This window comes from Erpetoichthys calabaricus, chromosome 15 (genome assembly GCF_900747795.2).
Source record: "Erpetoichthys calabaricus chromosome 15, fErpCal1.3, whole genome shotgun sequence".
Classification (NCBI taxonomy): Eukaryota; Metazoa; Chordata; class Cladistia; order Polypteriformes; family Polypteridae; genus Erpetoichthys; species Erpetoichthys calabaricus.
In genome coordinates, this window is record NC_041408.2 from 13,255,026 (window position 1) to 13,276,758 (window position 21,733).

At 35.1% G+C, this 21,733-nt stretch overlaps 1 protein-coding gene across 2 annotated transcripts in view; it reads left to right on the forward strand.

Annotated features, from left to right (window-relative positions):
* The window catches only part of igf2r (insulin-like growth factor 2 receptor), a 116,203-nt gene that overhangs the window by 26,495 nt on the left and 67,975 nt on the right, over nt 1-21,733 (forward strand). For both annotated transcript variants that reach the window (XM_028820866.2, XM_028820867.2), the window contains exons 4-13: nt 8,556-8,654; nt 9,261-9,396; nt 11,164-11,275; nt 11,603-11,708; nt 12,339-12,501; nt 14,621-14,810; nt 15,660-15,763; nt 17,441-17,605; nt 18,680-18,820; nt 18,948-19,094. In XM_028820866.2, coding sequence (XP_028676699.1) covers nt 8,556-8,654; nt 9,261-9,396; nt 11,164-11,275; nt 11,603-11,708; nt 12,339-12,501; nt 14,621-14,810; nt 15,660-15,763; nt 17,441-17,605; nt 18,680-18,820; nt 18,948-19,094 — 1,363 coding nt within the window. The remainder of the gene's footprint in view (nt 1-8,555; nt 8,655-9,260; nt 9,397-11,163; nt 11,276-11,602; nt 11,709-12,338; nt 12,502-14,620; nt 14,811-15,659; nt 15,764-17,440; nt 17,606-18,679; nt 18,821-18,947; nt 19,095-21,733) is intronic.

The following is a 21,733-nucleotide window of genomic DNA, read 5'->3' on the forward strand; positions in this document are numbered from 1 at the left end:
CTTTCTGTCTGCCTCCAGTCCTCCTGGTGAGCTTCGTTTACATTCTTCCTGATTCTGGCTTCTGGAGTAGTGGCAGCCGGCTCTTTTTATTGGGCACCTGGTAGTGCTCCAGGTGTCCAGCGACGTTCTTCCAGCAGCACTTCCTAGTGTGGCGGAAGTGCTGCCACACAGGGCTCAACAGTACCTGGAGCACCCCCTGGCGGCACTCATAGAACCCAACAGGGCTGCACCAAATTCCAACTCCCATGGACTCCTGTGGGAGTCTCAGGCACTGCTGCAACCCAGGGGGGCTGCCATCTATCGCTCTGGGGTAAGACTCTGAATATGTTCTCTCCCCCAGTCCTTCCAGTATAAAGGTGTCCTGACTGGGTAAGGGCACCGGCTGTCCGTCAAAGATGGCTGTACCATTTTTATCGGAATACCATACGTGCTCCTTTACCTGTGTCATGGGTGTTTAGTGTGTGCTGTATTAAGGTGCATTAAGGAGAGCATTAGAATATTAATCCAATTTGCTACAGCATTTTCTAATGAAGACTATATATTGTTATTTGTTTACTATATTTTCTGTGTGAGGCATTATTTATTGTGGAATTACATATGTTATTTCCCTTTTTGTTCCGCTTTTTTTTTTTTTTTTTTGCACAAAACAGAATGAGTATAACAATATCATCAGTTTAATTTACTACGAATGGGAAGTAAAGCTTGAATTCTTTTTGACCGTCTGTGCTGATCTTCTTAAAATTCTTGCCATAGTTCCCACTGTTTTTGTGTCGTGTTTATTTACTTGATTGTAAGCCATCCTCTATGTAAATGATTGATTTTTGTATTTGTCTGTGTATATGTTTACTAACAATTTGCATTGGTTTTATATTGTAGCATTTTTGTAAAGTGTAAAGTAGTTTGTGTTCTCTGACATGTTGATTGTTAAATTATTTACCATGTATTGTAGGAGATTTGTGACTTTTGAATTACTATATTTGGAGAAGGTCGTCTATAAATGACATTACCAGCCTTCTCTATTATTAGGGGTCAGTAGAGAGTTTAGACTGGCTTTTGAGAGTGTTTTAAAAACACTGGGGCAAAGATGAAAGGCACATGTTGCATGAATCTTTGGAAGTGTTTCTCTGCCAGTAACAATAGGTAGATGGGCTTAATGACTAGTATGGTATATTACTCTGTTACAATAACGGGCGCTAGAACAGTAGTGTATAAACATTAGTAGGAACAGTCTATAGTAAATGGCAAGGGACCTTGACCTCATTTTGTTTGTTGGTCGTATTTTTCTTTGTCTTTCAGCCTTTCTTTTGTTGATGTTTACTTCCTGAGCTGACCGTTTTTCGTGGGCTGCCGCCGTGTATTGTATGTCTTTAATTTTCTGTGACAGTAATACTGTCTTGTATGTCCGCTGGCTTGTACGTCCGTAATATACCTTTTAATTTTCTCTGGCGGTAATACAGGCGTGCGCGTCGGTAATATGCCTTTAATTTTCTCTGACAGTAATACTGGCTTGTATGTGGCTGTAATATGCGTCACTGTATTGTGTACCTTTAATTTCCTCTCGCTGTAATACTGGTTTGTATTTCCGTAAAATACCTGTAACTTTCTCTGACAGTAATATCGCGCATCGCACCGTGCTCCGCGCATGCGCACTTCACCAGAAGACACACACACACGGACACCTGGACGCACACAGGGATTTTATTAAAGAGGATAGTTTGCCTGTGAGTAGTTCTTTAAAGGTCTTCATATTTTGACTATGATTTGTAAACATTAGAAGACTAAAGGCGTGTTTAACTACATTGAGCTGAATATCAATAGCCTGTTTTTGTCAAAATGTTTTATGTTGATTCTTGAGGTAATGTTACCCATCCATTTCTGAAAATGATTAATTCATCCATTGTGGCAGAAAAACCTAAGCATATCTCATCAACATCATCATCATCAGGTGCAAGGCAAGATCTAATTGTGCGTATAGCACAAACAAATTGCAGGGCATATTTAAAAGCACACCAGTGGTCACTTGAAGTGGAACACTTTAGAGCTGGCAGTTAATCTAGCATTGTCATTTTGGACATTGGTGGGGAACAAGAAAACCAAGTAGTCCTGAGGGAAAACCTCTGCAGATAAGGGGGTAGCATACATACTTCACACTGACTGTGTCTGAGTCACGCTTACTCTACTGGTGCAGTGAGAGAACAGTACTTACAACTGTGAGCATAGTGTGATGAGAGTAAAATAGAATTATCCATTGACAATCTCAGTGTTTGGATTTATAGATGAGAATGTTCGAATATTAATCCTAATGAAGACTGAATACTGTTATTTTTTGATATTGTATGATACTGTAAAATGTTTTTTTTTAAATGTGATTATGTCAAGATGAGCTTGAGCAACTGTTTTTTCCATCTAATACTTTTTCATGCTAACTTTGCCAACTGTAAAATGAGCTTCATGTACTGTACAGACTTATCTTTGTTTGTATGGTGAATTTAAAAAAGGGACAATGGACTGTGTTGCATTACATGATCATAATCTGTTGATTCCTCTGGGCAATTCATGCCACCCTCCTTGCTTCTATAATCCTGACTCTGCTGTGACATATGTTTGTATTAATCCTGGTTCTTATCCTATGCCATGCCCTTCCCAAAGATTGCTGATGCACTCAGTAATCAAAATCACAGTGTTGCACACATGTATATGCATGAGACAGTTTCATTAAACCATCAGAAACCACCATGCCGCATACTATATAAATAAAAATAAACATATATTTAATTTTTCGTGTGTAATATCACTACTAAGCACATAGTATTGATATAATAATTAAACCTATTTTTATTTTACTTTGCTTGCCATCAGAATATGCCATTACATTTTCTTAAGACCTCTGTTAATAGTCAAAGCTGGAGGATATTTGTTTTTCCATCTCTGCCTCTCATGGCTTTTATTTAAGAAAGCTAAAAATGCTCTGTTTTTCTCCCGAAATGATGCAATACTAACCACAGTAAAAGAAGGGATACATCCCTTTATTCTAATTAAAAAGTTAGAGAGCCCTTTTTACTCCAGATGCACTCTCCCCCAATTCCCCTGTAACATACCCAAAGAGAATGTAAGACAAACAAGAAGATACCATTCAGTTCATCAAGCTCATTAAATATTGCCAACATTTCTGCTTCAACTACTGGTCCCAGTAGGTTGTTCCAGATTCCCACATCAACTTTTGTTTTAAAGATGATGTTCTTGGCTTCAGTCCTAAATTGCACTTGCCTTTAATTTCCACTGGTGTCCTCGAGTCACCCATAAATTGAAAGAAATCTACCTTTGACAATTTTGAAGACCTGGATTAGATCCCTGCTCAGTCTCCTCTGCTTGAGATTAAACAGGTTTATTACTCGAGTCGGAGTGTAGCATGTCCTTAAGTCCTGGCGTGCACTTCGTTGCTCTCCTCTGGTCAGCTTCAAGTGCTTCTGTGTCTCCCAAAAAGTAGTCACCCATCACTGAATTATATCCATTTCAAGCTTTTTTTGTACCTTAAACACTAAATGAAAGAGAACATTGCCCATTTTGAGGAAAATATTATAACATATCTATTGAAATCACTTATAAGTTACAATGCTGTTTTGTATCGCTTCTTCATAATAGTTGCCATCCTAAAGACTTTATTCTACATAGAGTGTAATTGTTCATCTACAATATTTTTCTAGTGCAAGCTTGGGCAGTAAACAACTTTTTTTAAGTTTGTGCTTGCATCTGTTGCAGGACCTGAGTGAAATGAAGCAGAGTGTTATGGGGCAATTTGACAATTGCAAGTGAGCATGTTCTTTAAATGTTACTTTTTACTTAATGGGTTATTATAAACAATTAGCTGCAGGAAAACTGAAACCTCTTATGATATATACTTGTTCATGCCAGTATTGATTAAAGTGCATTTGAGTGAAAATGTGTATTACAACAAATGAGAACAACAGTGTAATTTTGAGACATGCAAATTATACCATTTTGTTTGCATTGAAACTGGAATTCAGGCACCATGCCGTACTGTGTGTTGTGAGGGGTGCTGAATTAATTTCACATTAATTATACAGAATTTTCCTAGTTCTGTATAATTATATTTAACAAAGGCTTTGAAATTTCATATCAGTCTTTCGTCTGGATAGCTTTCTTCACAGACAACAGACAATGTTAATTAAGCATGTTGCCAGCCCTGAAAACCTTATCCCCAGACTGGAATATAGTTTATACAAAACAAGAAGGCAAATTTTAACTGTAATAAAGTATTTCATCATTATCTGATCACACCTTGCCATTTGCCAAAATCTCTCTGTCCTTGCATTTTTGTTTTTTGTTTTTAAGTAAAACGTGTCCTGCAGTTCTCTCGTTTTAAGAAACTGGCAGTTGTAATGAAGGTGAAAGTCTTTACTTTTATGTGTGTGGTAGAGTTTTATATCTTACACTACCATATATAAACCTTTCCTGATCATAGAGTGCAGGCCCTCTGAGAGGAATTACATGGTGTACAAATGTTTTCAGGCCCCCAATATTAAGCAGACGGTCTAAAAATTTATTGAAGATGAGAGGAGTAGAAAGGGGCACTTTATTGATTTTATGCATTCCAGGCTTTATTCTTTTTATATGATAAAAATCGGGAGTGGTCTCCCCTCGACTGTCTTGTATACTCAGATATGAGGATGGATATTCAAGGAGTAAACCGCGAGACAATGATTATATTTTTATATTATGTACATTAAAGGACCATCAACAACAAATCAAATTAATAATATATTGAACAATTATTATAAAAGTAAAGTTGAATAAATCAGACTCTGCAGCTGCATGAATAAAAGGGAAAGTACTACCTCCGGTTAATGGAATAGCCCAAAAGTTGATTAAAAAAACTGAAAGCGTACTCAAGTTATGTTCACCTAACAGACACGCCAACATAATTCCAAACATGGTATTTTCGGACTCAGGAAGGTCAAAAAAAACGTCGAGATTCATCACAATCTCAAAATGGAATTTTGGAGGATTCCATTGCTTTCCCTATACTTCGTATATGAGAAAGTCAGGGAGGCCTAAAACATCAGGATTCATCAAAATCTCGACATAGAATCTTTGGACGATTACAATACTTTCCCTATACAGTGGAACCTCGGTTCACGAACGCCTTGGTACACGTACAACTCGGTTTACGACCAAAAAGTTCGCCAAACTTTTGCATCGGTTCAGGACCACACACTCGGTATACGAACAAGCCAGTTTCCCTTTCGGTTTGTGCGAGCTGATGATTTCCGCACGTGTTGCATTGTTCTCGGTCAGACGTGAACTGCTGCAATATGAGAGAGAGAGAGACTGTACGTGCTGCTGAGCAGGGAGCCTGGGTGTTTGTCAGTGTTATTCAATGTTTTTACATTAGTTTAATATTACACTGTGCATTCTATGGTGTAATTAACTATATTTGTGCTAAAAAATATATTTACATATAGTTCGTATGGTCTGGAACGGATTAATTGTATTTACATACAGTCCTATGGGGGAAATTGCTTCGGTTCACGACCAATTCGGTTTACGACCAGAGGTTTGGAACGAATTATGGTCGTGAACCGAGGTTCCACTGTACTTGGTATATGAGAAAGTAAAAAGTGAATAGACAGCTTAGAGAAAAGAATGCTCATTAAAACTCTTTATATACTACAGTGCATATCAAGAGAAAAACATCACATTTGAACGTCCTTTTACTTATACTACAAGTTCTACAATACATCTAAAATTAAAGATTATAAATCGAAAGTAAAATAAAATAGGCTTAGTATACTTTAAAAAAGAGCTTTCCTTAACTTTTTTATGAAAAATGACAGTATCAAAAGCAATTGTTCCAGCAACCTCTGACTCAATATTAACTCGATATTCATCCTTGCCAAATCCACATGACGTTCTTAGGACATTGTACACCTTAAAAAATTCTTAATCCACATGAGTTTGTAGAAGCTACTGTTGTTGGAATTTATTAAACATATTTGTAAGCCATGTCACACGCATGTTAATAGGGGAAAACGTAAAGGCTCTGATAAGGTCAGAGATACCACCATGGGAAGAGACAGGGCACAATAGCACAATATTTGTTAAACAATTTGTTCATCACTTTTTAAAGTGTGAGTGGGTTTCAAAGCTATGAATTAACGGAAATTCAGTCTTCTTTGATGCCTTTCCTTGAACAGCTCTAGATGCAAACTGCAGAGTTGACTTCATTTATTTTCAGAATGTACTGCATTTCCATTTATACAAATTTTTACTACCTTCAGGTACTTTATTAGCTCGTTGTCTGAACATCTGTGTACATAAGTATCATCTCTTTGCAGATAATATATAGAGATTTTGTACCATCGCTTGTGTTAGATCTTATCATGCTGCTGTCAGTCAGTATTTCATTACTGTACATTCACTTCTAATTCATTAGCTATTTTCAATAGTAAGTTATTACAGTAAACCTACAGTGCTCCTTAAAAGACTTGAGGCACTTTGCTTAAATAGGTTTTTAAATTGTGGGATAAATGGCCTGTCTTATTATTTGTATGCACTTGATTCATCTCAGGGCACAACAAATTCATATTCTAAAATTTTGTTTTATTTTGTTAAATTAATAGTTGTATACACATGATTCATTTAAGGGCATGCCGAATTAATGTTATAAATTTTATTTTTGGTGTATGTGTTATATTTTTGCTGAGAACAAGTCTGCATTTATGTTAAATTATTGAAAAGCTTTTAAACCTATTTGGTTTCCTAGTCGATTCTTTTCATGAATTAATTACTAAACTGAGCCTTTAGTGACACCAGTTGAAAATGGAAAAACATTTCCTGTTGTGTAATTGGATGTGTTTGGCTCGCAGGTGAAGAGCATATACATTATATAAGGAATCTGACCTTGGACAATTAATTTTGATGTCATACCTTTTCAGCATAAAAAGTGCAGAACCTTTTTATCTTCAAAGTTTAAAAACAAATGTATGTTTTGTTTAGTGTAACACTTTTTATATTTAAAATAAGACATCAGTCATTTTCAATTTCCCTGCAAATTGCAGTAAGATTGTTATACTCGCTAATCACGGCACTGGAGAATGTTGGCATAATGCATTGTAAAAATGTCATTGCCCTCTGTGCATGTGACAGTAATATCCCTGTAAACCTATATTATGCTTCATACCTACAGTACTAAAGGCATTTGGTTCCTTCTTAGAAGTAAAGACTTGGAATGCAAAAAACGCATTTGGGAAGAGATTAAAATAAGTGCAAGTTTGTTTATTTTAAATTATAGTAGCTATATTATGGTACCCCTCATTGTATAAATATCAGAGCTGCACATTTTAAGATTAAGATTATGTCCACTTCCTATATCAGATTTCTTTGATTGAAAATGTGAAAAGTATGTAAATTCTAAATCCATTTGCAAAACGATCTTCTGTGGTGATGTAAAGCAACAGTAATCATCACAGGTTTGAGGCGCTTTTCTGATCATGGCCCAATCACCGTGCTGATCTTGTAGGTCACCCCAGTGTTATTCCCATATCTCAAAATCTTGTGCGGTCATTTAATTTGTGATTCTAAACTGGCTCAGTGTCCGTGTTAGCATAGGTGTTCCCTGCAATGGATTGATGTTTTTTCCAGGGATGGTTCATGTCTTAATGTTACCAGAATTAGGGGCAGGTTCAGTGTCACCCCTAGGAGATCCAACGTGTGGGGGTGTTCCAGTTGAAACTTTTGAAATTTCCTACTGGGAACTTTGAAATTCCAAATTTCTAGTTCAAATGGAACACAGCATTATTATAACAGACCGAATGAACCACCTGTGTATCAAATAGAAAACATAAGGTCTATGTTGATTACTTAGATTTCAATCCATCTTAGATGGGTAGCACAGTTAATAAATGACATCTTTGACCCCAGGTTCCATAGAGATGTAAAACTGTTGTATATGTTGCTTCAGAGACTACTGTATTTATCAATGTAATAAAAAATTGCCACAGGATTTGCAACTCGGCTTATATGAAATAAAGGCGGTTTAAACCCATTTTTGAGAAAAATGCTAACTATCGGGATAAACTGTACATCACATAATTGGCAAAATGTTTAAAAATATCAAGACTGTATTTGCCATATCACCCATCCTTTTTGTGACATGACTTTTTTTTACTGTCTGAAGTACATATCTCTTGCTTTCTTTTTCCTTTGTCTCTTACCACAATAAAATTGCTTGTTTTCCATTTTAGTATCAACAGAATTCACCTTCCACTTCGGTGATACAGAGCTTGGAATGGCCACGTATTCGAATCATCCTTGTTGTAATTACTTACGGTTTTAAGTATTGTGCGATACACTGACGTGTACTATACTAAATAATAACAAAAAAATATGAAATGACTGGCCGAAACTCACATTTTATTTTTGTTGGCCCTGTCACTTGATCTGAATTGGTGTCATTTATATAATTTTACATATGCTTATCCATGCAGTATTTGTATTAATAGTATTCTTATTTTTTTAATTTTGTTCTTGTCTAGGGGACTCCTGAGTTTATAACAGTGTCTGAATGTGTTCATTATTTTGAATGGAGAACATATGTAGCCTGCAAAAAGGACAAATTCAAACCCCACATTGAGGTAAAAGCTTTAATACATCTGTCAAAGTTTATGTTTACATGTATCAAGAAAAATGGGTGCTTTGGTTTGAATGAATTATCAAATATAGTTTAGGGTAACTTTTTTCTTCAGGCTGTAATTATGCAGCTAATTTAGCAAAAGTTAGAAATTATATTACTTTTGGATAAAGTTTTTGTACTTTTTTTAGTTTTGCCATAAGAGACCATTATTCGTAAAAACCAAGAAAGATTGATTTTCTATTTTAAACATGGTATTTTTGAAACCTGCAAAGAAATATTAGCACAATGAAGGTGTGACGTCTGATAGATGAGAGTATTTTCAAGAAATAATGGAAGCAGCACCCACAGTGTTCAAATTGCAACCACACTGATTCATATGTGGCTATGGAACATAGTCATTTAAGATGTAACAAAATATGTGTAATATATATGGGCTGCTAAATTTGAATATTTAGAAACCACTGTTGAGAAAAAATTTATTTGTAAGCATGCAAATGTAGGTTTTTTAATATTAACAAATTGAAACATGCATAAACTGTTTAAAAAAAAAAAAAAAAAAAAAAAAAAAGTTTTAGGTAATCGTAGCCTACATTCTTTTTTGTCACAGGTACCTTGTTATGCATTTGATGAAAATGGAAAAAAACATGACTTGAATCCACTTATCAAAATATCAGAAGCTTACTCTGTTGATGACTTAGATGATGATGATGTTGACTTGATTATCAATGTATGCAGAAGTATAGGTGAGCTTCTGTTTTCTTTAAAGTAAATTGCACACCATGTAATCTGTTTTGCAAGTAGAATCTTGTTTACTGCAGTTATGAATATTTGTTTTAGTGCGGAGTGATTTCAGTACTGAAGTCACATCAAAGCGTGTAGTTTCATTTCATGAAGTCTTTAAAACGGACATTTTTCCACAACTGCAAAAGCGAGTGTGAAGATGAGGACAGCTGATGTTTAGTTCAAATACAGAAAATCCTAGAATGCTGGTACCGTACCATTTTTAAAATTTGGGTTTTTCGTTACTTTTCCAGTGTCGGTACACTGTGCAACTTTTAATATACACTTGTTTTTGTGAATATGTAGTATAAGAAGGAGAACATAGCAAGGTGAAGTATTGGGGACCCATAGTGTAACCCCATTTAATGAAAAAAGGATGTCCATAAAGTTTCAAGTATTGGGCTGCTAGATATTCGGGTTTAAGCTTTCTACTATGGGAGTTGCTTCTGAGGTCACATTCCTTCTCCTACAGATCCAGAATCAATAATGAACAAAAGCTACTGGTTTTAGCATATCCTTAAATTACCAGCGGGGGAAAAGGGATAGAGCATTTAGAAGTGTACCACAAGTAATGTCGGTATTCATCCCAGGTGTTATATTCTGATTTGAGGATGGAAAGGGAAAAGGAGTCAACAACTTGACCAATCTATGCTCTTATTCTCATGACCGACATTTGCATCATCTCCTCTTCTTAAAACCTCCCTTAAATCAAGTGGCACTTATTAAAAGAATTTCAAAACGGGTAGGCTTAAGATTGCATTCAAACACTCAACAGCACTTGCTGATGTGGACCCTTAGCAACACAACAATCTACGATGAAATTGACTATGTTTGTCTTGCTTTTGAAGTGGGATGGAGTTAAAGGGGTTTCACCCAATGGAATGAAAAATAAATATATCCCAATCCAGTACTGGAATACTGTGTTCCATGGTGGTTGCCACTGTTGAAGACCATATTAAGATACATTTTGTAAAATGAGCTAGAAAAGAAAGTAAATTAACACCCGTGGAACTTGATCCAGCATGTTCACAATTCTGCTAAACTCTGTGTCCACCTGCCATGTATTCCAGTAACTTATTTATGTAATTTAGATGCTTTTAATTGTGTTTTTAAGCATTTTTGATCAACTATATTCTAGTAATGATTCATCCCTGATTTGGTGATGTGTACATCTGGACTTCAGTAGTGGACATCTTGAATATGTTGTACAGATAATGCAAATTAAACACCAATCTGATGATAAAAACACATTTACATGTATTGAGTGAAGTTTCTTTCAGCCCCATTGAGCCTCTCATCACATTTCATACCATTGAAAACCCACATTGAGTTAATTTCCCAAAACAATTAAGGACATAGTAAAGGAAGATGAAATAAATGAAGGACATAATGAAATACTGTAGATGAACACCAGACCAGTTAAGGTGCATGATAGGACCACTCCACATAAGGAAACTATTAATGATGTTTGCTCACATTTAAGATCTCCTTACAGCAGTTAGAGGCCCAGATAGTGCTGTGGATGGAAGGTTCATTCACGCTGTAATTTCTTTACATTGATCATACCTGTCTTAGTAGAGTATGGCATAGATTGTGTAGTGTATTTTTCCCCCCAGATCTTGGACTGGGAATTTATTGGAAAAAAGTCTTAGTGAATTTATAAATGATAAATTGAAAAAAGAAATGTGTTGGTTTGGTTAACTTATGAAATTTCATTTCCATTTATGCAGACAGTTCAAAAGTTACTTGTCCCAATGGTAGTGCTGCATGTTTACTTACAAGCAAAGGTGCCTTTGAAGTTGGCCGTCCCAATCAACCGCTGCAGCTTTTAGATCAAAACAGGTATTTTTGATCAATCTTTATTGTAATTGTACTTTTTCTTTCTGATGATATCTTATAAGTGGCTTCTTTATTCCACATATGTCTTATTAAGTAGCATACACAAAATATTGGAAGGTTTGCTTTTTGATAAACTTTGTGTTTATCAAAGAATGGAGAGCTGAATTTTACTGAGGAATGATGCAACTTAATAAAACTGACATGATTACTTAGGAAAAATTAGAAGTGACTTTATTCAGTTGTCAGGGTTGTTAATAAATGGAATAATGTTAACTTGTTGTATATACTTCTAATTTCCCTGTTTTCTTCTCATTTGTCTCCATATTTTAGATTGGTACTCCATTATGAGTCAACAGCTGAACATGTACCTGACTTTTGTATAGATTATACTCCTGCTGTTACCATAACATTTATTTGTCCATCTAAAAGACAGGAGGTAAAAAAAAAAAAAGTTTTTTTTGTTTTACACAATGCTGTTTGCAATACTTTGGTATTGGTCTTGGAAGTATGTTTTCTTCATACTAAGGGTTTAGGTTTGTGCATTTGTGGGGGAAGAGTAACTTTATAACAACAACATTTATTTCTATAGCTCATTTTTGTACACAGAATGTAGCTCAAAGTGCTTTATAATAGATTTATTTTTTTAATTGTACTACATCATTGTCTGGCTTTTACAAATATATACTACTAGTCACAAGTTTGAAAACACTCAGAAAATTTTGTGTTTTTGATTGAAATTGAAACCTTTTTTTAATCAAGGTACTGTTAAATTTATTTTAAAATACAAGCTTGAAATGAGTTTTTTTTTTTATGTATTATTCACATAAGTGTACAAAGACATATTTTCAACTGCCATTCCTTCAATACTTCAGAACTCCCTTTATCCTTAATTAATTAATAATTAAATGTGTATTGGTTATCGGAGAAACATTTTGTAATTGCATTAGCACCATGAAAACCTGTTCTGTTTTTTTAGGTGTTTCCCATAATAATATTGAAATACTTAAAATTATGAATTTCTCATTTGTAGACTGCAAGAAACCTTAATTGATTTTTGTACATGCAGGGCACTGAACCCAGATTAACAGCTAAAAGAAACTGCCGCTATGAAATTGAATGGGAGACTGAATTTGCCTGCCAAAGAAATTATTTAGAAAGCCATACTTGTACTCTCACTAATGAACAGCATGATATTGCCATAGACCTGACTCCACTGAGACAAAGTCCTGGTAAGCAGATTTTTAAAACATTTTTTTTGTTTTATTCATAATATGCCTGTTTATAGCAGTATTATTGGTAACTAGATTCTCTCTGTCTTTTTGTAATGTGTCATGCTTTACAATAATGATACAATTATGCTTAAAATGAATGATCTGGAATTTGAAAGTCATGAATAGAAATACTCCACCCAAAGTTTTTTTTTTGTTACTTACTCCATGTTTAAAGTAGCAGCTAAGAAAGCTTTAATGTCTTGGTTTCATGCAGAAAGGAGAGAAAAATGTTTATGAAATACAATTGTTTGGTTTGCAGTGGCAAATGATTTGAAAAACTCCTATAGAAAAAAGAAAAATAAAATCACATTTTACTTGTGTTGCATAATCCATAGGACACTTGACTAACAATTGAGGTGGAGAGGCAGGACTTCAATTCAAAAAGTGTTTCCTATGATGCTTTAGTGTCCTGTTTATGATTTGTGGTGTTTTTCCAGAAGTACCTATTAAACAATATTTTAGACAAGAAGCATGTTTTTGCACATTTTGAGCATACAACTGGATAAAGGACATGTGGATTATGTGACACAAGTAACGTGAGATTTGCTTTTCTTTTTTCCATTAATATTTTTCACATTGTTTACCATTGTACAGCATTGGTCTCTATTGACTTGAGTTATATCAACTTTTTTCTTTCCATTTTGCATATAAATGTGAGATTACAAATTTTTCTTGGTCACCACTTCAAACTACATTGGTTAAGTAACATTTAAAAAATATTTTTGGGTTGAATATTCCTTTACCTTAATGAGTGTAATTGTTTGAAGCTTTATTTTAAAATTACATACACTGCCAGTCAAAAGTTTAAAGAACACCTCAGGTTTTCCAGTTTTTCTTCATATTTAATCCGTTGTAAAGCAATAAATGACCTAAAATGGTGAAAAGGTAAGCAAAAAACTACCAGAGGCTTAAATTTCAAGTTTTGATTAGCAAAAATTGAAACGAGAGGAAATTTCAGAATATTACAAATTGACCTTCTTCAGGGAACAACCAATAGGTTGCAGCCTACAGCAAGCAAACAATTTGCACAGGTGTCCCAACTTCTGTTGATTACTTAACATATACAGCACATTAGCTTCAAGCACAGCTTAACGGTGCAGGTCGAAAAAAGCAAGTGTCAGTTTCTACTGTGAAGCGGAGACTTTGTGTTGCAGGTTTCATAGGGCAAGTGGCAGTAAGAAAGCCATTCCTTAACAGACATAAATAGGGCCTTGAAATACTGGCTGTGGACTACTGCAAACTGGAAGAAAGTCTTATGGACCGCTGAATCAAACTATGAAATATTCAGTTCATCTCACAGGGTATTTTACGTGGTCGAGTTGGTGAAAGGATGGTTCCTCAGTGTGTGACATGAATTGTCAGATGTGGAGTAGGAAGAGTGATGATCTGGGGTTCTTTTTGCTGGAGGCAGAGTTGGCAACTTGCACAGAGTGACTGGCATTCTGAATCAAAAGGGTTACCACAGCATTTTTCAGTACCACGCAATACCTTCTGGTCTGTGTCTAGTAGGTCAGGGATTCATCCTACAGCAAGACAATGACCCAAAACATACAGTTCAGACTATGTCAGAAATATGTTTAAAGAAAAGAACAAGGAAGGTACCCTTCAAAACATGGAATGGCCAGTACAGGATCCAGACCTAAACACCATTGAGTTAGTTTGGGATGAACAGAGCAAAAAGGGTGAGAGGAAAGCAACATAACTTTTGCAACAGTGTTTGGAAGATCTTTGTGACTAATATTTGATTTCCCTTATAGAAAGAATGCCACATGTGTGTTTGGCTGTTACATCAGCAAAAGGTGGCTACATTTTGTACACTTAATATTGACTTATTTTTTTATTTGCCATTGTTTATTTGTTTGCTTTAAATTCATGAAACATTAAGACATTACACTGTGTGCATCTCCATAAAAACTGAAAAACCTCTGTCTCTAAAACTTCTGACCAGCAGTATAGGCAAATCACAATATAATTTTGTTTCATCTCAGCCATTCATGTGGTTCCACTTCTGTTCAGCTGATTTACATGAAAAAAAATAACTTAATTAATAATTTATTTATTGTCTTTGCCTCCACAGAATCTGCATCATATCGTGCAGCATCTAAAACCAGTGATGGAACTATTGACTATTACTTTTATTTGAATATATGTGGTGAGACAACGGCTGGTGAATGTGTGGATCCAGAGGGATTTGTTTCATCTTGTCAAGTGAAAAACAATGGGGAGTTCACAAAAATAGCAGGCAAATATCAGAATCAGACTCTCCGGTATGAATTCGAAGCATTAGAAGCATTTTTAGGCATTATTTAAAAAAATGTTATATCGTAATATTTAAGTACAGAGCATAAGTACTGTAGGCTTTGACAATCAAGGTTCTGGTAAGCAGAATGACAAAATTATCTCTGTTTTGAAATTGTAGATACTGATGCTGCTTAAGCCAGATTAATTTAAAAATGTATGTTTTTTAGACGATATAGCCTGTTTCTGTTTGGGAAAAAAAAAGTGTTTTGATTAAATGATTTGCTCAGATTTATTTGTATTTTAGGGTAGGAGAAGTTTAAATGACCCAGCTCCAGGTGTGGCTTGGCCTGATACATATATTGTCATTGAGAGTCAAATTCTAATATTGGAGCATTACTACTAACATTTAGCCATTTTGATTTTAATTACATTTTTCATATTTGATTAAACTGTTTCTACTAGTTTCTCTAATAGGAAAGTGAGCAGCTTTGGATTTTTTTAAGCTTCTGCAAACTAAAATTACAATATGGAAGGGAATTAATATTCGAAAAATATTTCTTTCAGCTTTCTTTTGTGCTGTAATACTTAAATTCTCTGATCACTTTTCTGAGGAAGCATAATAGTTGCAGATTTTAACACATTTTGTGTTTTTCTCAGTAAACCAAATTCGCTGTGCAAGAGCACTGATAAAATGAAGATTAAGTAGTTACCCAAAAAAGTGCTAAAAATTAAATTTCTCCTTATTTTTTGTTTTTAAAAACATTCAATGTTTTTACATTTTGCTTTCTTTTTTTGTTATGTAATTCAAGCAAATTATCCTTAGTGAAAGGACAATTTAATAATTTTCTTAACTTAAATTTTTCTATTTTTGTTAGGTACTCGGATGGTGATCTCTCACTGATTTACCCTGGAGGCAGCACTTGTAGTTCTGGTTTTCAAAGAATGACTATTATTAACTTTGCTTGCAATGAATCAGCAGGTAAAAGAAGTAATTTGCTATATCTTCTTTCCTTCCCACTTCCCCCCATTGAGCATGTATCAATGTGTACTGTAAATCAATAAAACAAAATTTTTAAAAATAAGATTTAAGATATTTATCAGGGCTAGAACTGTATTGAAATCTCTGTCATATAGTGTAGAATAGCTGATCAGATAGCTGATAAACGTTTGTTCATTTCCATTATTAGATAAGCTTCTCATTTTTTATAAATGTAATGTTTTTACCTCAAAATTCTCTGTCAACTTTAATGGGGAAAAAGAAATTGTACACTCCAGACTCTGAAAATTGGATATTAATTTAGGGGTTAGGAAGAAGAAATCAAAAACAGGCAAAGCATGTAGAAGAAGGGTCAAACAAATAAAGATAATAGAAAAGGCTGGTAAGACAAGTATTTTTACTCTCTGACGTTGAACACCAGCAAAATCATTGTAGTAGCAACTTCCTTCCAGTCGCTTGGGCCATATGAAGAAGATTATAGCTGTAATGCTAATGACTAATAACTTGTGTGGTTAACAATGGATAAGTCAAAAAAAGAATAAAACGACACACACATTGGGAAACCAAAGACCTGACATGACTAAGCTAGCGTTGCTAAACCAGGCCAATGTGGTAGCAACCCCTGCCACATTTTCCCAGCACTGGAACTCTAAGATTAGTCAGTTTGCCGAGCAACACAGAGAGGAAGCGGTGAAAACCGATGGCTCTATCTGAAGAGGAAAAGGCCTCCATGAGGAATCGAGTAAGTATCATTATACTGGACCAAATTAAGAACCAGTGTATATGTATTAAAAAAAAAAAAAAAAGTAAGGTTTAAGTTGATTACTTACCCAGATAGCACAGCCAGTTCTAAAATAATACCAAATTCCATTAAAATGAACACAGCCACTTCAGTATATTAGAGTGTGTTTTAGATACTACTATCAAGGCATTTTCCCATTTGTTAAAAACTTAAAAATACAGCTCTCTACCACTTTCCATTAAGTTGTTTTGCAACTTCTCTATACATATGATATTAATTCTTTATACAGTATTTATAATTTATAGTGCGTTTATAGTTTTGCAGTAAAACAGTAACCGAGAGGAAAAGCTGAGAAAAAAATCCAGTGTTAGCATTTCCTATACCAGTTGAAAACAAATGAAAACAATAGGCTTGGTAGCAGCACCATTGCTGTGGGTTGCTCTAGATGCCTTTAGAATAAAAATCTGTTGTGATGCAATAGCAGAAACCAGAGGAGAAAGAAGATATCTTTGTCTTGTACCATATCTTTGTTGTGTGCATTTAAATAAATAAATACACTTTGTCCAAACAGAGGCTATATATACTTTTTCAGTCAATATCTTGGAATCAAGCCTAAACATTTGAAATGTACTAAATAAATAATTACATGCATGTCTATTGGTGCACTGGACGTGTCTAATTTGTTACTTATTTGAAAAGGCAAAAATGTTTCCAGAGCTGTGAAGTCTCTGTGTAATCCTGCATTTAAATCCTGTTATATATCATATGATATTCTTTATGGTTGAACATTATTTTTGTATTTTTATATTTGCAGTTGACCCAATGTAAGAGTAAGATTTTCTGAAGAATTTGATTTGTCTTTAATCATCTTAACAGTTTTTTGGTAACACATTATATGACTTGTTTACTCACTTTAGAGAATGATGGAAAAGGCAGTCCCATGTTTACTGGTGAAGTTGACTGCACTTACTTTTTTGACTGGGACACAAAGTACGCTTGTGTTAAAGAAAAGGAAGATCATCTTTGTAGAGTGGCTGATAATAAGAAACTCTATGACCTGTCTCCCTTAACACGATATTCAGGTAAGATTATTATGTTTAATCCATACTGAGAGACAGTAGGCTTACCAGAGTTTTAGGATACGGTTGCAGTCATTCTGTTTGATGGCTGATGTATGTATAAAGTGGTTTTGCAAGACTTGAGATGGAACATCTTTTTCATACTGGTCGGGAAAAAATTGGTTTGCCCCTAGTGTTTTCCCTTTAGAATTCTGTACATAAATTATATTTATTAAAGAATCATTAAGGTCAGTTTTTGCATCCAGTAAGAAAGCTTTTGAACAATGTATGCAATGGAGAATTGTCCCTACTTAGCCTACTGGTATATTGGCCTGTGTCTCTAAATGTGAAAGCATATGACAAATGAGACATTAGAGATCTGCGTTTGGCCTGTTTCATTTAAGTAAATTATTTTGGCTTATCATCTTAAATACTTGATTTGTTAATAAAGTTCAAGAAGATAAAGTGTTTCCCCTGCTATTCCCGGTTATAGACAAGAAAATCTAAGGTGGATTGTTTTTGTTATTTTTTTTATTGCTGTTACCAGACAAGTAGCATTGCATTGGATGTGCTAAAGCTCATGGAAATAACTCATCAAATCAGATATAAGAGTAATGATTATTCCCTAACAGTTAATACTCAGTTTAACAAAAACACTTCGACTTTTTCATCAAATTAAAGCAAGTGACTCTAAAGTCAAGGTGGTAATCTGATGCATTTTAGTACTACGTGATAAATTTTTAACTGACAACAATAAATTAAAAAACAGCTGCAAAAGGAAAACTGTTTATCAGCAAAATAATAGCTAGATTAATCGATTTATCAAAATAATTGTTAGTTGCAGCCTTAATATATTGTTTTATAGTATAAAATCCTTTAATTTTTCTTTTTGCAGTTGTAGCAGTCATTTAGAGTCAAATGTCTTGTCGTGTCTGTTTTAGTAGTAAAAGATTATGATGTGTAGTGTAACGCATTTCCACGCAAAATATTTTTTTTTTGATTTTGCTGTTTTTTCATTTAACTGTTATAGTTATAATGAGATGTATTTAGATAAAAAGTAAGTTTGTTTTTTCCTAAAGAAAATGTACATTTTTTCAGATTCTGGTCTGGCATTGAATTGGGAAGCCCTAGATAGCAGTGTGTCAGAGAAGCAGTACTTCTATATCAATGTCTGTAGCCGTGTTCTCAAGACAGGAGGTGCAAGTAGCTGCCCACTGGATGCTGCAGCATGTTCGGTCGGTAAGTGAGGTTTACTTGTTTCTTCAGAATAGTTAGAAAAAAGTAATTGGATTTACTTCTGTTTTTAAGTTTTGTTTAATTTTTTCCAGTTGATGCTGTTAAATGTGAGTGCACATTTACTTTTCAGATAAAACTAATAACACAAAGAGTCTAGGAAGATTTCTTTCTTCACCAAGATTGGATGGAAATAAAATACAGCTTGTTTATTCAGAAGGTGACTCCTGCCATGAAACATTCAAAATAAAAACAATCCTCAGCCTTATTTGCAAACCTGGTAAGTTTTAATTTTTTTTTTCTCCTGCTTTTTGTTAGTTCCCATCTAAACATGAGGAAAAGTTATTTATCACTGAAAATCAGTGTTTTGGGGGGGGAGGGTCAACAGTAACATATATTTCATTATGCAATTACTTTCTTTTTGAAATACAGTGATCCCTCGCTATATCGCGCTTCGTCTTTCGCGGCTTCACTCTATCGCGGATTTTATATGTAAGCATATTTAAATATATATCGCGGATTTTTTGCTGGTTCGCGGATTTCTGAGGACAATGGGTCTTTTAGTTTCTGGTACATGCTTCCTCAGTTGGTTTGCCCAGTTGATTTCATACAAGGGACGCTATTGGCAGATGGCTGAGAAGCTACCCAACTTACTTTTCTCTCTCTCTCTTGCGCTGACTTTCTCTGATCCTGACGTAGGGGGTGTGAGCAGGGGGGCTGTTCGCACACCTAGACGATACGGACGCTCGTCTAAAAATGCTGAAAGATTATCTTCACGTTGCTACCTTCTGTGTGCAGCTGCTTCCTGAAGGACATGCTGCACGGTGCTTTGCATACTAAAAAGCTCAAAGGGCACGTATTGATTTTTCACTTGTTTGTTTTTCTCTGTCTCTCTCTCTCTCTCTCTCTCTCTCTCTCTCTCTCTCTCTCTCCCTCTCCCTCCCTGCTCCTGACGGAGGGGGTGTGAGCTGCCGCCTTCAACAGCTTTGTACCGGCGGTGCTTCGCATACTTAAAAGCCAAAAGGATGACACGCAAATTCGTGAAGCGTTCCTAATTTTTTACTGGGCGGAGTGGTGGCTCTGAGGCTAAGGATCTGCGCTGGTATCCCGAAGGTTGCTGGTTCGAATCCCCGTCACTGCCAAAAGGCCACTGCTCTGCTGGGCCCTTGAGCAAGGCCCTTAACCTGTAATTGCTCCAGGGGCGCTGTACAATGGCTGACCCTGCGCTCTGACCCCAAGGGGTATGCGAAAACTACCAAATTCCTAATACAAGAAATTGTATAAGGCGAAATAAATAAATAAATAAATTCTTTTAATTGTGAGACAGAACTGTCATCTCTGTCTTGTCATGGAGCACAGTTTAAACTTTTGAAAAAGAGACAAATGTTTGTTTGCAGTGTTTTGAATAACGTTCCTGTCTCTCTACAACCTCCTATGTTTCTGCGCAAATCTGTGACCCAAGCATGACAATATAAAAATAACCATATAAACATATGGTTTCTACTTCGCAGATTTTCTTATTTCGCGGGTGGCTCTGGAACGCAACCCCCCGCGATGGAGTAGGGATTACTGTAACAAGTAATGTAACACGATACTTATTTTTTTAAAGTAAAAATACCAGTGTTGCTAAAAAAAAATAACAGAATTTTTTTTAAGCAATACATCAAATACCAAAAAATAAGGACTTTTGCTACATTTGCTTGAAATAAGACGATGTAAAGGGTGCTTAACACACAGGTGTCAAAGATGGCAACTGAAAAAAGGTGTATTCATTTTTTTTATATATATATTCTGACATTTTATTTAAATCTAGATTTTCTACACATGTTTTTGACTGTATTATATCAAGGTAGCAATTTCAAAATTGCAAAATGTGGTGTGCTGCCATTGGCATAGTTTATATTAAATGCAAAACCTTATAGCGAATGGATCATTGTATGCCCATATGCTGAAATACTAACTACACCCCTACATTTATTCTTCAAGGAAATTTGTCAAGACAGTTCAATTTTCATTGAGATAACCTGAACAGCTGTACACAGAGTAATCATTTCAGAATGGACAATTCAAAGCATTGGTAAATTTGCAAACTTGTCTTCTTTAAAGCAAAGAAACATTCTGTGCATATTCAGCTACAGATTAGTTTACTTTCATTAGTTTACTTTCTCAATTTTAGCTTGACAGTAGTTGCACCAACCTAATTATTTTGTATATTTTCCTCATTTTCACTTCTGATGGCTGCTATTGATGGCATACACATCCTCAATACATGTTAATGAAGTACCAGCAGACTACATGTGTGGGTAGGAAGTCGCTTTCAGTGCCTGCTTGAGCGGGTGGCATTGCAGTCCTTCATCAGCAAGTCCCACAAGGTGTGCATGCAGAAACCTCTCTATAAGAAAATTGTTTCTGTTTGAAGTCTTCCCCGTGGCTTGAGCACAAGCAAAAGGGAATGAGTACATCAGCACTTCAGTCTTCCTGATTCTTTAAGTCATAACAAGCAATGATTAAATGATAAAGCAATTAAATGATACTTTCTAACCATAAAAGTATAAAATGCAAGCAATGCATAGTGATGACTTGCTCTAATAAAGCTGACCTTTCACTTCTGTTATTCCCTAACATTTGTCAAAACTGATTAGCTTTGTAAGTCTCATTTCATAAAAATTACAAAGGCCAAACATGGTCAAGCAAAGAAGGAATAAGGGATTAATTGCAAAAGATTTTTTTTTTGTTATGTTACTTGCAAATTGCAGTTATGAAATGTGTGTGAGTGAGGGTCCAGGCCTGTTTTCAGCCTTTTGCCCAATTCTGCGTAGAAAGTCTATTGCCTCTGAAATGGATTGAGAAGGTTCTAGAACCTACCTACTAAAATCGGTTCATTGAGGACTTGCACAGTCCTCAAATGCACCTGAATGT